This window comes from Antechinus flavipes, chromosome 1 (assembly GCF_016432865.1).
Source record: "Antechinus flavipes isolate AdamAnt ecotype Samford, QLD, Australia chromosome 1, AdamAnt_v2, whole genome shotgun sequence".
Classification (NCBI taxonomy): domain Eukaryota; kingdom Metazoa; phylum Chordata; class Mammalia; order Dasyuromorphia; family Dasyuridae; genus Antechinus; species Antechinus flavipes.
In genome coordinates, this window is record NC_067398.1 from 272,540,683 (window position 1) to 272,555,138 (window position 14,456).

At 34.9% G+C, this 14,456-nt stretch overlaps 1 protein-coding gene across 3 annotated transcripts in view; it reads right to left on the reverse strand.

The window, feature by feature from the left end:
- ACO1 (aconitase 1) overlaps positions 1-14,456 on the reverse strand; it is a 108,543-nt gene that overhangs the window by 12,331 nt on the left and 81,756 nt on the right. For all 3 annotated transcript variants that reach the window (XM_051973455.1, XM_051973454.1, XM_051973453.1), the window contains one exon: positions 12,961-13,108. In XM_051973455.1, coding sequence (XP_051829415.1) covers positions 12,961-13,108 — 148 coding nt within the window. The remainder of the gene's footprint in view (positions 1-12,960; positions 13,109-14,456) is intronic.

The following is a 14,456-nucleotide window of genomic DNA, read 5'->3' on the forward strand; positions in this document are numbered from 1 at the left end:
TGGATATGGAAAAGTAAAAAAGCAGAATCCTCTACCTGCATAACCCAAACAGGAGTTTAGCAGAAATTCTCAAATATATCTTTTGTGGATATATAATTAAGCACAAAGTAGTGCAAAAATGTTTTAAAATTATTAAAAACAGAATTCTGCTTTTCAAGGCCAAGGGCAGGGGAAAACCCCCCACCAACTTTAAGGAGTGAGAAAGACAGACAAAAGACTCAAATGTACTTCTCAAGGAGAACATAAAGTATTCTGTTTTGAATTACATAAATAAGCCATAATGTGTGGTGACTACACAATGAAATGATTATTCTTAATGGCTTTGAAAATTGGAAAATAAAATCTCTTAAGATACAGACAATGAGAGAAAGAAATTAAAATGAAGATGTTTGTACAAGCTATGAATTAAGATTTTTTCACAGCATCATTTTGGGAGACATAGTCTGCAGTTACTTCATGCATAAATTACAATAATCTAGGTATATATTGTGTTTTCAGATGGAAAGAGAAAATGAATGCATACATCAGTGTAAAAATATTATTTCTTGATGCCAAAAATATTCCTCTATGGCCAAATAAAGCCTAAATCTTTCCAAAATTTATTTGGAATAATAAAGAAAAACAATCTTCTTAACACTTTCAAAAAGTCCTTATGCCTTACCTGAACATTAAGATTACATATAAACAATGAAACGTCAAACACTTTAAATGCTTTTAGATTTTTAAAAGTGCTTCCATAACCTTTCTCCTTTGTTTCATTTTCAATATAATTTTCATTGAAATAGGTGGTGTTATTCATTCATTCACACCATGCCTTCCCAGTCACTCTGAATTCCAACTATTCATGGACTCCTGAGCACACAGTACTCAACAGTTGGGTGCTTAATAAATGTTTTATAAATAATTGATGTCTCTATATTGATGGGATACTTTGTGTACTGGTGATCACACTGAAAAAAAAAATAATGGTGCTAGAAATGAAAGATGAGAAAATTTTATTATTGCAAAGAACTGGAAACAGAGGTTCCTATCAATTGGGGAATAGCTAAACAAATTACAGTTAACAAATAGAATTTTATTGTGTAAGAAATAATGAAAGGAACAATTTTAGAGAAATCTGAGAAGTTGTATAAGGTTATGGAAGGTGAAGTAAGCAGAAACAGAAGACCATTTAATACAATAAACAATAAATAATGCTGAAAAGGCAGTTGAATGAATTAGGAATTCTGATTATCCCACTGACTAAAATAAGTGACTGGGAGGCAGCTAGATGGTGTAGTGCATATAGAACTGAACCTGAAATCAGGAGTACCCAAGTTCAAATCCAGCCTCAGACACTTAATACTTACTATTTGTGCAAATCACTTAATTTCAATTGCCTCACTAAAACAAACAAACAAAATAATTTATATCACATTTACAACATTTGTTTGTATATAATTTTAATACATCTTCAACTATTCATTGATGCAAGCTAGGTGGTATAGCTAATAAACTGCTGGACTTGAAGTGAGGAAAATTCAAATCTGAATTCAAATCCAGCCTTGTCCACTTATCAATTATATGATCCTGGGCATATCATTGACTGCTGTCATCTGTAAAATGGGTATAATACCACTTAGGACTGTTGTGAGGATTAAATGAGATCTTTTTAATGTGCTTTGGAAACCTTAAATGGAAAAGTATAAATGGTATACTACTTAGCAATATAACCAAAGCACACCCTGAAAGATAAGTCAATATTTTATTAATATTTCATTCAAATGATTACATACACAAGGTGGTAATGTGAAATATGTGTAAAGCAATATAATTTTATATCTGACTATAATGTCCCTGAATTCATTATGAAATGTTGCTGGCAGTTTGCTTTTTAGGTCAAATTAGTTTAAAATTAGTAATCTTTCAAAATAAGATGTTTAAGCTAGGGGATCATCTTTACTCATGACGTGTACAAGTTAAGGATTAACAATAACAACTAATATTTCTATAGTAACTATTGGCCAGGTATTTCACTAAGCACTTTACAAATATTTTCTAACAATAATTCCTCACAACAACCAGAGATGAAATGTAATGTTATTATGCCCATTTGGTAGATGAAGAAACTTAGGCAATAAAAGATTAAGTTACCTGCCTAAGATCACACAGCTAATTAGAATAACGATTATAATTGCAATCTAATCCATAAGTGGTCTTGCAGCACATGTTTCCTTAAATAATAAGTACACTGTCATTTCCTCTCATGTAACTTTCCCGCCCCCTATCCCCACCCCAAAGAGAAAAGAACAGTTTTAAAATTAATTCTAGTTATTTACTGAGTTTCCATTTCATTGAATTGTTATTCAACTACACAGGAATTCAGGTCTGATGGGTCTAATTGTATATCTACCATTAACTTACTGAGTGACTTTTTCTTCAGCTCTTTTTAATAATCTAATTAATGGAAATGCTATACATTAAATTGTATCTCATTCTGGTCCCTAGTGATAACTTCCCTTCCCTTCTAGTCAGTATAATAAGTTTATAAGAACTCAGCATAAAGTAGCAATAGCAGAAAATAAGATTACTAAGAAGAACACAGAAATCATGTACAAATTGTCCCAAAGGTCGACGGAGAATAATCTATAAATTGTATCATATATTAACCAAAAATCATATCCTAGCAATATGTGTTGAGTCAGGGGATGCCACCCAGGCTTTGCTATCAGGACTTTTTGGGCCTTATGATATTTAAAGCTTAGATAAATTTCAGACATCCCAGTAAAACTAGTAGAACACCAAATAGTGCTGATAATTTTGAGATGATGTGATATGTAAAAACATTTTTGATATATTCATGAACTAACCCCTAGATGGCACAGATAAAAGTCTGTTTCCCTCCAAAAACCCATAAAAACAAAATTTATCCCTATCAAGAACTGTTCATCTCTACTGAATCCATGCTATTAACCATGTTTCATGGGTAATTTTCTAATTCCCCATCCCTCCTCCATGCTGCCCATGTACACTTCACTCTAATGCCATCTCCTATGTCATCAGCCTCTGTATCCTTTTCGCTATTTGTCTCTCTTCTTGCTGTGTTGTCTGCCCCTGCATCTCATATCTCCATATTAAAATGATTGCAATCTCACTTCCCACTGATATTGTACTCTTTACTGGCAAGCAGCCAAAAAACCAGGTGTGCTTCCACTTCATAATTCCAAAAATTAATTATCAATTTATGCAGCCATCTAGCCTAACACCTCAGAAAAAAGGCAAAAAAAGTCAACTAATTCAATTCAACAGACACTTCTGAAGCACCAACTCTGTGTAAGGCACTGGGCTCTCCTCTAGGAAGAAGGTAAAAACAATGTTCAGGATTTACAATGAAAAGAGAACCAGGAAGACCTAGTAAAACTTTGTAATTCTATGTATTCTATTTTCTGCATTTCTAAGTAATAGTCAATTACTTTCATCAGATTGTCAAAAGGATTTCTAAACTTTTTATTGACAGAACCAATGCTAGGGTAATTTTTTTACAGTATTATCCCTTGCACTCACTTCTGTTCCGATTTTTCCCCTCCCTCCCTCCATCCCTTCCCCCAGATGGCAAGCAGTCCTTTATATGTTGAATAGGTTACAGTATATCCTAGATACAATATATGTGTGCAGAACTGAAACATTGGATTGATTCTGAATTGGATTCAGAAGATATAAATAACCCTGGAAGAAAAGCAGAAATGGAAGCAGTTTATATTCATTTCCCAGTGTTCTTTCTTTGGGTATAGCTGCTTCTGTCCATCATTTATCAATTGAAACTGAGTCTTTGTCAAAGAAATCCACTTCCATCAGAATACATCCTCATACAATATCATTGTCGAAGTGTAAAGTGATCTCCTGGTTCTGCTCATTTCACTTAGCATTAGTTCATGTAAGTCACTCCAAGCCTCTCTGTATTCATCCTGCTGGTCATTTCTTACAGAAAAATAATATTCCATAACATTCATATACCACAATTTACCCAGCCATTCTCCAATTGATGGGCATCCATTCAATTTCCAGTTTCTAGCCACTACAAACAGGACTGCCACAAACATTTTGGCACATACAGGTCCCTTTCCCTTCTTTAGTATTTCTTTGGGATATAAGCCCAATAGAAACACTGCTGGATCAAAGGGTATGCACAATTTGATAACATTTTGGGCATAATTCCAGATTGCTCTCCAGAATGGTTGGATTCATTCACAGTTCCACCAAAAATGCATCAGTGTCCCAGTTTTCCAGCATCCCCTCCAACATTCATCATTATTTTTTCTTGTCATCTTAGCCAATCTGACAAGTGTGTAGTGGTATCTCAGAGTTGTCTTAATTTGCATTTCTCTGATCAATAATGATTTGGAACACTTTCATATGAGTGGTAATAGTTTCAATTTCACCATCTGAAAATTGTCTGTACATATATATCCTTTGACCATTTATCAATTGGAGAATGGCTTGATTTCTTATAAATGTGAATCAGTTCTCTATATATTTTGGAAATGAGGCCTTTATCAGAACCTTTAACTGTAAAGATGTTTTCCCAGTTTGTTGCTTCCCTTCTAATCTTGTTTGCATTAGTTTTGTTTGTACAAAGGCCTTTTAATTTGATATAATCAAAATTTTCTATTTTGTGATCGGTAATAGTCTCTAGTTCATCTTTGGTCACAAATTTCTTTCTCCTCCACAAGTCTGAGAGATAAACTATCCTATGTTCCTCTAATTTATTTATAATCTCGTTCTTTATGCCTAGGTCATGGACCCATTTTGATCTTATCTTGGTATATGGTGTTAAGTGTGGGTCCATGCCTAATTTCTGCCATACTAATTTCCAATTATCCCAGCAGTTTTTATCAAATAATGAATTCTTATCCCAAAAGTTAGGATCTTTGGGTTTGTCAAACACTAGATAACTATAGTTGACTATTCTGTCTTGTGAACCTAACCTTTTCCACTGATCAACTAATTTATTTCTTAGCCAATACCAAATAGTTTTGGTGACTGCTGCTTTATAATATAATTTTAGCAAAGGTACAGCTAGGCCACCTTTATTTGATTTTTTTTTTCATTAATTCCCTTGAGATTCTCGACTTTTTATTGTTCCATATGAATTTTGTTGTTATTTTTTCTAGATCATTAAAATATTTTCTTGGAAGTCTGATTGGTATAGCACTGAATAAATAGATTAGTTTAGGGAGTATTGTCATCTTCATTATATTCGCTCGGCCTATTCAAGAGCACTTAATATTTTTCCAATTATTTAAGTCTGACTTTATTTGTGTGGAAACTTTTTTGTAATTTTGCTCATATAATTCCTGATTTTCCTTTGGTAGATAGATCCCCAAATATTTTATGCTATCAACAGTTATTCTGAATGGAATTTCTCTTTGTATCTCTTGCTGTTGGATTTTGTTGGTGATGTATAAAAATGCTGAGGATTTATGGGGATTTATTTTGCAGCCAGCTACTTTGCTAAAATTATGAATTATTTCTAATAGCTTTTTAGTAGAATCTCTGGGGTATACCATCATATCATCTGCAAAGAGTGATAGTTTGGTTTCCTCATTGCCTACTCTAATTCCTTTAATCTCTTTCTCGACTCTTATTGCAGAGGCTAGTGTTTCTAATACAATATTGAATAATAATGGTGATAGTGGGCAAACTTACTTCACTCCAGATCTTACTGGGAAAGATTCCAATTTTTCCCCATTGCATATGATGCTTACTGACGGTTTTAAATATATGCTCCTGACTATTTTAAGGAAAAGTCCATTTATTCCTATGCTCTCAAGTGTTTTTATTAGGAATGGATGTTGGATTTTATCAAATGCTTTTTCTGCATCTATTGAGATGACCATATGGTTTTTGTTTGTTTGGTTATTGATATAGTCAATTATGCTAATAGTTTTCCTAATATTGAACCAGCCCTGCATTCCTGGTATAAATCCTACTTGGTCACAGTGTATTATCCTGGGGATGATTTTCTGTAATCTTTTTGCTAATATTTTATTTAAGATTTTAGCATCAATATTCATTAGAGAGATTGGTCTATAATTTTCTTTCTCTGTTTTCAACCTACCTGGTTTAGGTATCAGTACCATGTCTGTGTTATAAAAGGAGTTTGGTAGGACTCCTTCAATCCCTATTTTTTCAAATAGTTTATTTAGCATTGGAGTTAATTGTTCTTTAAATGTTTGATAGAATTCACCTGTAAATTTATCTGGTCCTGGGGATTTTTTCTTAGGGAGTTGGTTGATAGTTTGTTCTATTTCTTTTTCTGAGATGGGACTGTTTAGGATATTTACTTCTTCCTCTGTTAGTTTGGGCAAGCTATATTTTTGGAGGTATTTTTCTATTTCATTTAAGTTGTCAAATTTATTGGCATAAAGTTGGGCAAAGTAACTCCTAATTATTGCTCTAATTTCCTCTTCGTTAGTGGCGAGTTCTCCCTTTTCATTTTTAAGACTAACAATTTGATTTTCCTCTTTCCTTTTTTAAATCAGATTTACTAAGAGTTTATCTATCTTGTTGGTTTTTTCATAGAACCAACTCAGTTTTATTAATTAATTCAACAGTTTTTTAACTTTCAATTTTATTGATCTCTCCTTTTATTTTTAGAATTTCAAGTTTAGTATTTGACTGGGGGTTTTTAATTTGTTCCTTTTCTAGCATTTTTAGTTGCAAGCCCAATTCATTGACCTTCTCTTTCTCCATTTTATGCAAATAGGCCTCTAGAGGTATGAAATTTCCCCTTATTACCGCTTTGGCTGCATCCCATACATTTTGGTATGATGTCTCATTATTATCGTTTTCTTGGGTGAAATTATTAATTATGTCTATGATTTGCTGTTTCGCCCAATCATTCATTAGTATAAGATTATTTAGTTTCTAATTATTTTTTGGTCCACTTTCCCCTGGCTTTTTGTTGAATGTAATTTTCATTGCATCGTGGTCTGAAAAGGATGCATTTACTATTTCTGCCTTACTGCATTTGAATTTGAGGTTTTTATGTCCTAATATATGGTCAATTTTTGTATAGGTTCCATGAACTGCTGAAAAGAAAGTGTACTCCTTTCTGTCTCCATTACATTTTCTCCAGAGATCTATCATATCTAACTTTTCTAGTATTCTATTTACCTCTTTGACTTCTTTCTTATTTATTTTGTGGTTTGATTTATCTAATTCTGAGAGTGCAAGGTTGAGATCTCCCACTATTATAGTTTTGCTGTCTATTTCTTCTTGCAGTTCTCTTAATTTTTCTTTTAAGAAATTAGATGCTACACCACTTGGTGCGTATATGTTTAATAGTGATATTGCTTCATTATCCATGCTACCCTTTAGCAAGATATAGTACCCTTCCTTATCTCTTTTAATTAGATCAATTTTTGCTTTAGCTTGATCTGAGATCAGGATGGCTACCCCTGCTTTTTTGGCTTCACCTGAAGCATAGTAGATTTTGCTCCAACCTTTTACCTTTAACCTGCATGTATCTCCCCGCTTCAGGTGTGTTTCCTGTAAACAACATATTGTAGGATTCTGGCTTTTAATCCATTCTGCTTACCGCTTCCTCTTTATGGGTTTACCCCGTTCACATTTATGGTTAAAATGACCAATTCTGTATTACTTGCCATCTTGTTAATCCCTGTTTATGCTTTTCTCCCTCCTTTCCCCCTTCCCCCCCTTCCCAGTATTAAGCTTGTGAGCACCACTTGCTTCTCACACCCCTCCCTTTTAGTATCTCTCCCCTCCCCCCCACCCGCCTTAGATTTCCTCTCTCTATCTTACACCTTTCCCTCCCTGTTTCTGTATTCCCTTCTGCTTAGCTTATTCCTTCTCTTTTCACTTTTCCCTTCTCACTTCTCAATGAGGTGGGAGAAGTTTCACCATAAATTGAATATGTCTAAAATTTTTCTCTTAAAGCCAATTCTGAAGGCAGTAAGATACCCACTATATTCATCCTCCTCCATTCTTTCTCTCAGATATAATAGGGTTTCCTTTGCCTCCTCGTGAGATATAGTACCCTCATTTTACCCTTTTTCTGGTACAATGTCCTTTCCACATCTACTTTCTAGAACAAGGTATACATGTATTCTTTATACATCTTTATATCAGAAATATAGTTCCCAAGATTAATCTTTACTTTTTAGATTTCTCTTGAGTTCTATATTTGTAGATCAAAGTTTTTGTTAAGTTCTGGCTTTTTCATCAAAAATAGGTGAAATTTGCTTACTTCGTTGAATATCCATCTTCTTCCCTGGAAAAAGATGCTCATTCTAGCTGGGTAAGTTATTTTTGGTTATATACCAAGTTCTTTAGCCTTTCAGAATATCATATTCCAGGCCCTTCGATCCTTTAATGTGGATGCTGCCAGATCCTGGGTGATCCTTATTGTGGCTCCTCGATACTTGAATTGGGTTTTTCTAGCTGCTTGCAATAATTTTTCCTTCGTCTGAGGGTTCTGGCATTTGGCCACTATATTCCTTGGTGTTTTGATTTTAGGATCCCTTTCAGTGGGTGATCGATGAATTCTTTCAATGTCTATTTTATCCTCTGTTCCTATGACTTCTGGGCAGTTCTCTTTGATAATTTCCTGGAAAATAGTGTTCAGGCTCTTTTTTTCATCATACTTTTCTGGGAGTCCGATGATTCTCAGATTGTCTCTCCTGGATCTGTTTTCCAGGTCTGTTGTCTTCCCCAGAAGGTATTTCACATTCTTTTCCATTGTTTGAATTTTTTGGATTTGCTTGACTGATTCTTCTTGTCTCCTCGAGTCATTCAATTCCAATTGTTCAATTCTGATTTTTAATGAAGTGTTTTCTTCACTCACTCTTTTAAAATCTTTTTCTAATTGTCCCATTGAGTTCTTTTGTTCTGTGGAATTTTTTTCCATTTCGCCAATTTTGTTTTTTAGAGAGCTATTTTCTGTTTCCAGTTCACTAATCCTATTTTTCAAGGATTTTATTTCTTTATCCAGTCTCTCTTTAAATGAGTGGGATGACTTCTCCAGACTCTCTTGACAAGCCTCCCTCTCCTTTTCCCATTTTTCCTCTAGCTCCCTTGTGAGAGTCTTTTTAATTTCTTCTATGAGATTCATCTGTGCTGAGGAACAGATGATCTCCTCCTTTGGGGATTCACCTGGAGACTGTTTTTAATCTCCTCAAGATTTAGAGTCTGCTCTCTATCTGTATAGAAGCTGTCAAGGGTTAAAGTCCTCTTCAATTTTTTGCTCATTATGTCAAAGAATCAAAGACAAACTATCAAAAAGAAAAAAAGAAATCACCCCTAATTGGAGTCTGCTTTTTGGGGGGAGGGGCTGGGTGGTGTTACCGAGCTTCCTCTACAGACTGCGGGGGGCAGCAGTGAGGCACTAGCCTGACTGTGCTGCGCCTGCGCTCTGAGAGCCCAGAGCGTGCTTAGTCAGTGTGGAGGGGGGTGGGGGGGTGGCCAGGTCCGGAGAGACTCCAGCTGTTTGGGGTTGTATTCTTCACCCCGGTGTTTTTAGCTTCTCTGCTGGGCTGCTGGCTTGCTGCCAGGGCAAAGTATCCAATCCTGTAGCAAAGCTCTCCCCACAGAGACGGCTGTGATCACACCCCACCCCCTCTCCATTCTGCTCAGCTGTCAGCTGCCTGCCCGCACCCTGCGCCCGATCCAAAACCGTCCCAGCCCTAGCACAAAAACAGACCTTTCTTGGCGAATCTCAAGGATGGCTTCTCTTGGTAACTATTTGTGGGGTTTTTTCAGTCAAGCATCAATTCAGAGGCTTGTAATGAAATGGATAGTGAGAGAAAATGCGGAGCTACACAGCTGTGTGCCTCCTCTCCGCCATCTTGGCCGGAAGTCCAGAAAATAATATTCCATAACATTCATATACCACAATTTACTTAACCATTCTCCAATTGATGGGTATCCATTCATTTTCCAGCTTCTAGCCACTATAAACAGGAAAAGGATTTCTAACAAATAAAAAAGGTTAAGAACCTCTGCTCTAAGGCTTTAAGTTTCAGAGTTGGTGCTGACCTACATTAGTAGAGGGAGTTTCTTCATATAAGTGATTCCTGTATCAACAAAAGAACAGGTCCAGGTCCAGTTCTTATTCCACACTCAAACTCTCTTCTGCTCTTATCACTGTGGTATAGAAATGAGTCTGAGTTCACAAGGGCTAGGCATTAGACCAAGTTCTCTACTTGGAGCATTTTGAATAACTTCATGTGTGGTGTCTACAATAACACCCATCACTGTGTAGGGTCAGTCCAATTATCACGAGTGAGCTGGCCAACTGATATTCATCTTTTTTCTATACATGATGAAAAAGTAGAAAATGGTTCTTCGTTCCATTCTATTTATACATCAATAATTGCAAAATAAAGAGAGTAAGATGCTAAGAAGCACTTCATTAATTTAAATAATGATCCTCTTAACTTACAACTCAACTTGCATTATTGATTAAAAAAAAAAAAAGATTCATATGCTGCAGGACATTCTAGCTTTGACATTACTCTAGTCATCGTCATGTCTGACTCTTCATGACCCTGTGCACAATAATACACCAATAACACCCACAGGGTTTTCCTGGCAAAAATGTTGATTTGCCATTTCTTTCTCCAATGGATTAAGGCAAATAAAAATTAAGTAACATGTCTTAGATATAGCCTATTAAGTATCTGGCTTTTTGTAATTCCAGCATTTTATCCAGAATCACCTAGCTGCCATCTCTAAATGTGATTAGAAAACATTTTTAAAAATTTACAGTTTGATTGAAAGAACATTTACAAATTCTCTTGGGAGGAATGATAGAGTAGGAAGACAGTGGTAAGCATTATCTCTGAAGGCAGAGAACCAGGGTTGAAATCCTAGCTCTGATGCTTACTGTGAGACTTCAGACAAATCAACTTAATATCCTAGGCCTATGTAAAACAATGGGTCTGCCTTCCAGCACCTGGCAGACAGTTTACACTTAATAAAAACTTTCCCATTCATTCATCTTCTATATTCTTTGTCTCCTAAGTCAATTTGTAAAATATCAATAAGCTCCTTTAAAGGTCCCTCCTTAGCAGCTCTACATCTATGAGCTCATGATGTACTACTGTTAGTTTTATTAGGAACTAAAAGACAATCAGAAAAGCCATTTCATGGTGGCAACTGGACATCTTGCTTTGAAGTGTTCACAACAAGGAAAAGCAAACAGATGAGATAAGTAGTTTAAGTGCTAAAATCTGTTGCAGAAAAAATGAAGCAGAAACATTTTATAGAGAACTGGACAAGATTCTACAAAGTCAAATGCTATACATATAGGAGATTTGTAAATATTTTACTCATGTCATATAGTGGGGACACCTGTATTGAAAGCTCCTTGGCAAGGAAACTATGATAGCTACCATTTATATAGTACTTTATATTTCACAATTGCACATAGTATCTCATTTGATCCTAACAAAAATCCTGTGAAGTAGCGTGCTATTATTATCTCCACTTTAGAGATGAGGAAACAGGCTGTGAACATGGGTCACCTGGACTCCAAGTGTAGAACTCTATGTACTCTATTACTTAGTTTATCCATTCATCATTCATCAAGATTAAACTAAAAAGAAATTCTCCACAAGACACTAAGTATCATAGTATTATAGATATAGAAGTGAAGGGGACTTTATAGGACATCTAGGTCTAGGTATTCTCAACCATTTCTGAGTCACAGACTTCACAGCAGTCTGGTGAAATCCATTAAGCTATTCTCAGAATAATGATTTTAGACATATAAAATAAGATAGACAGCATTAGAAAAGAAAGCAAATCATATTGCAATGAAGCTAACAAAATATTTTAAAAAACAAATGAAAAATAAATTTACAAGATAATTTTCTCATATATTTGAAAGTAATAACTTGTGCTTACTAGATTTGCAGTTTTATGTAGAATCATCTTTTTTATTGTACTTTGTTATGGAAATGTTTTATTCCATAAGTATGTATTAATATAACAAAAAAAATAAAAGGGGGAAAATAACCAAATGCAGGGACTCCAGATTAAGAATCTCTGGTCTAACTAATTAATGTATTTGTTGGTGGAGTTGTGAAATGAGTTGATCACCAGTCAGGAGAGGAATTTGTAACTATGCCCAAAGGACTATAAAACTGTGTATACCCTTTGATCCAGCAAAACTATTAAGTCTGAATCTCAAAGAAATCATAAAGGAGGAAAAAGAACCCACATGAAAAATATATTTGTAGCAGTCTTTTTTGTATTCTCAAGGAACCAGAAATTAAGTAGATGCTCATCAGTTGGGGAATGGCTGAATAAGTTATGATATATGAATGTAATGGAATATTTGTTCTATAAGAAATGGTGAGCAGGGTGCTTTCAGAAAAGCCGAGAGACTTATTGTACATATAAGAACAAGATTATGTGATGATCAACTGTGATGGACTTTGGTTTTTTTCAACAATGCAATGATTCAAGTCAATTCCAATAGCCTTGGGATGGAAAACATTCAGATCCAAAAAGAGAACTACAGAGACTGTGGATCAAAGCATAGCATTTTCATTTTTTGTTGTTGTCTGCTTGTTTTTTTTTTTCCTTTTTTGTTTTTTTTGCCCTTTTGATCAGATTTTTCTTGAACATATTTAATGTACATCAGATTGCTTGCTATCTTAGGGAAAGGGAAGTAATGGAGGGAAGGAGAAAAAAATTAGAACACAAAGTTTTGCAAAAATGAATGTTGAAACTCTTTACATGAATTTGGAAAAATAAAATTCTATTAAAAAAAAAAAACTTTTGGTCTAGTTCAACTCTCAGGTTAAATATCTTGTTCAAATAATCATTAGCGGTAGGCTTTTGAAGGCAGGTTCACTGATTGTCCAGCCAGTGCTCTTCTCTCTATCCTACGCTAACTCTACTGAGTATAATCTGAAATCCTTATTTCAAGGCAGGAGGGAAGAATATACTTACCGTTTCACCAGAAGGCAAATGTATGGTCTGTGGAGCTTGTTTATTTAAAAATTTGTTTAGTAAGCGGATGTTGGCAAATGTTCCTCGAGCCATGACAGCATCATTGCCTCTTCGGGAACCATAGGAGTTGAACTCTCTGGGAGTCAAACTAATATTAAAACAAACAAAATCCCCCCAAAATGGAGGGAGCTTTTTTTACTGAAAGTGAGCAAAAGTTTGATTTAGTAAATTGAGAAAAACAAATAAATCTATTTGGTTCATCAGACTAGGGAAGGGAATTTCAATTGTTAAGTTACTTTGCAGACAGAGATGTGATAAAACTCAAGAGAATGAAAGCACGACAAAACCAGAATATAAGGCTATAGGTTGATCCTAAATACTTCTACTGGTAGAGCTCTGAAGAGAATTGTTTTAAGGAAGACAGTGCTCTTGTGTGAACAATCTCAACTCTGCACTGACTGAGGTATTTAATTGTAATGAGAATTTATACCATAAAGAAGGGAAAGACAGACTAGCTTAAAGTCCACAAACCCAAGGACGTTCATATTAAAGGTTATGATCATATCCAAGGTATGATTCATCAAAACGACATTAGTTTCTGGAATTTTTGACATTAAGCTCAAAAAGATTTAAAATTGGATCTACAATGACAACTTTTCTTTATTATAAAATTTACTCTCTTCCTTCCCCACTCAGTCCTCCTAGGTTTTGCAATCAGGCAAAAACAAAACAAACAAACAAAAATACCAGAGAGCATGGCATTATAAATCAAGCATCCTGTGGACCCAAATAACTATTTCTGAAGATACTGGGAAGGATATGTCATATTAGCAGATGTAGACTTGCCCAGGGTCACACAGCTAGGACGTGTTAAGTGTCTGGGACCAGATTTGAACTCAGATTCTCCTGACTTTAGGGCTGGTGCTCTATCCACTGTGCTACTAGCTGCCCCTATCCATTCTTGAAGGCTTAGTTCAAGTGCTACTTTCCACCTGAAGATTCTTAAATTTATTAGGCTATGATTCTTTCTTCCTATTCTGAATTCATAGCATGTTTTATCATTTAGCACTTAATCATGTATTGTCTTGAAGAATATTTCTATACTAGGGCATACTATCTGATTATATAAAATAAGGAATTATTTGCTAAGACGAAAGCTCCTTTCTTAATTGAACTAAGCACCTATTTCATCATCACCTTTTATATATGTACAGTATTTAAGCACATGAAATAATGTCATTTCTCCAGCAAAAGGAAAAAATCTATTTATCATTCATTTTAAAATTTTCTTTAAACAACAATAATAGCTAACATATATACCCTCTGCCTCAGTTTCCTCATTGCAAAATGAGTGAGTTTTACTAGATGCTCTCCAAGGTCCCTTCTAGATTTAAACGTATTATTTGATTTTTACAATAACCAACTAAAATCAAGTTCTATAGGCATTATTATTTCTATTTTATGATTCAGGAAAATGAAAGGAGGCAAATGACTTG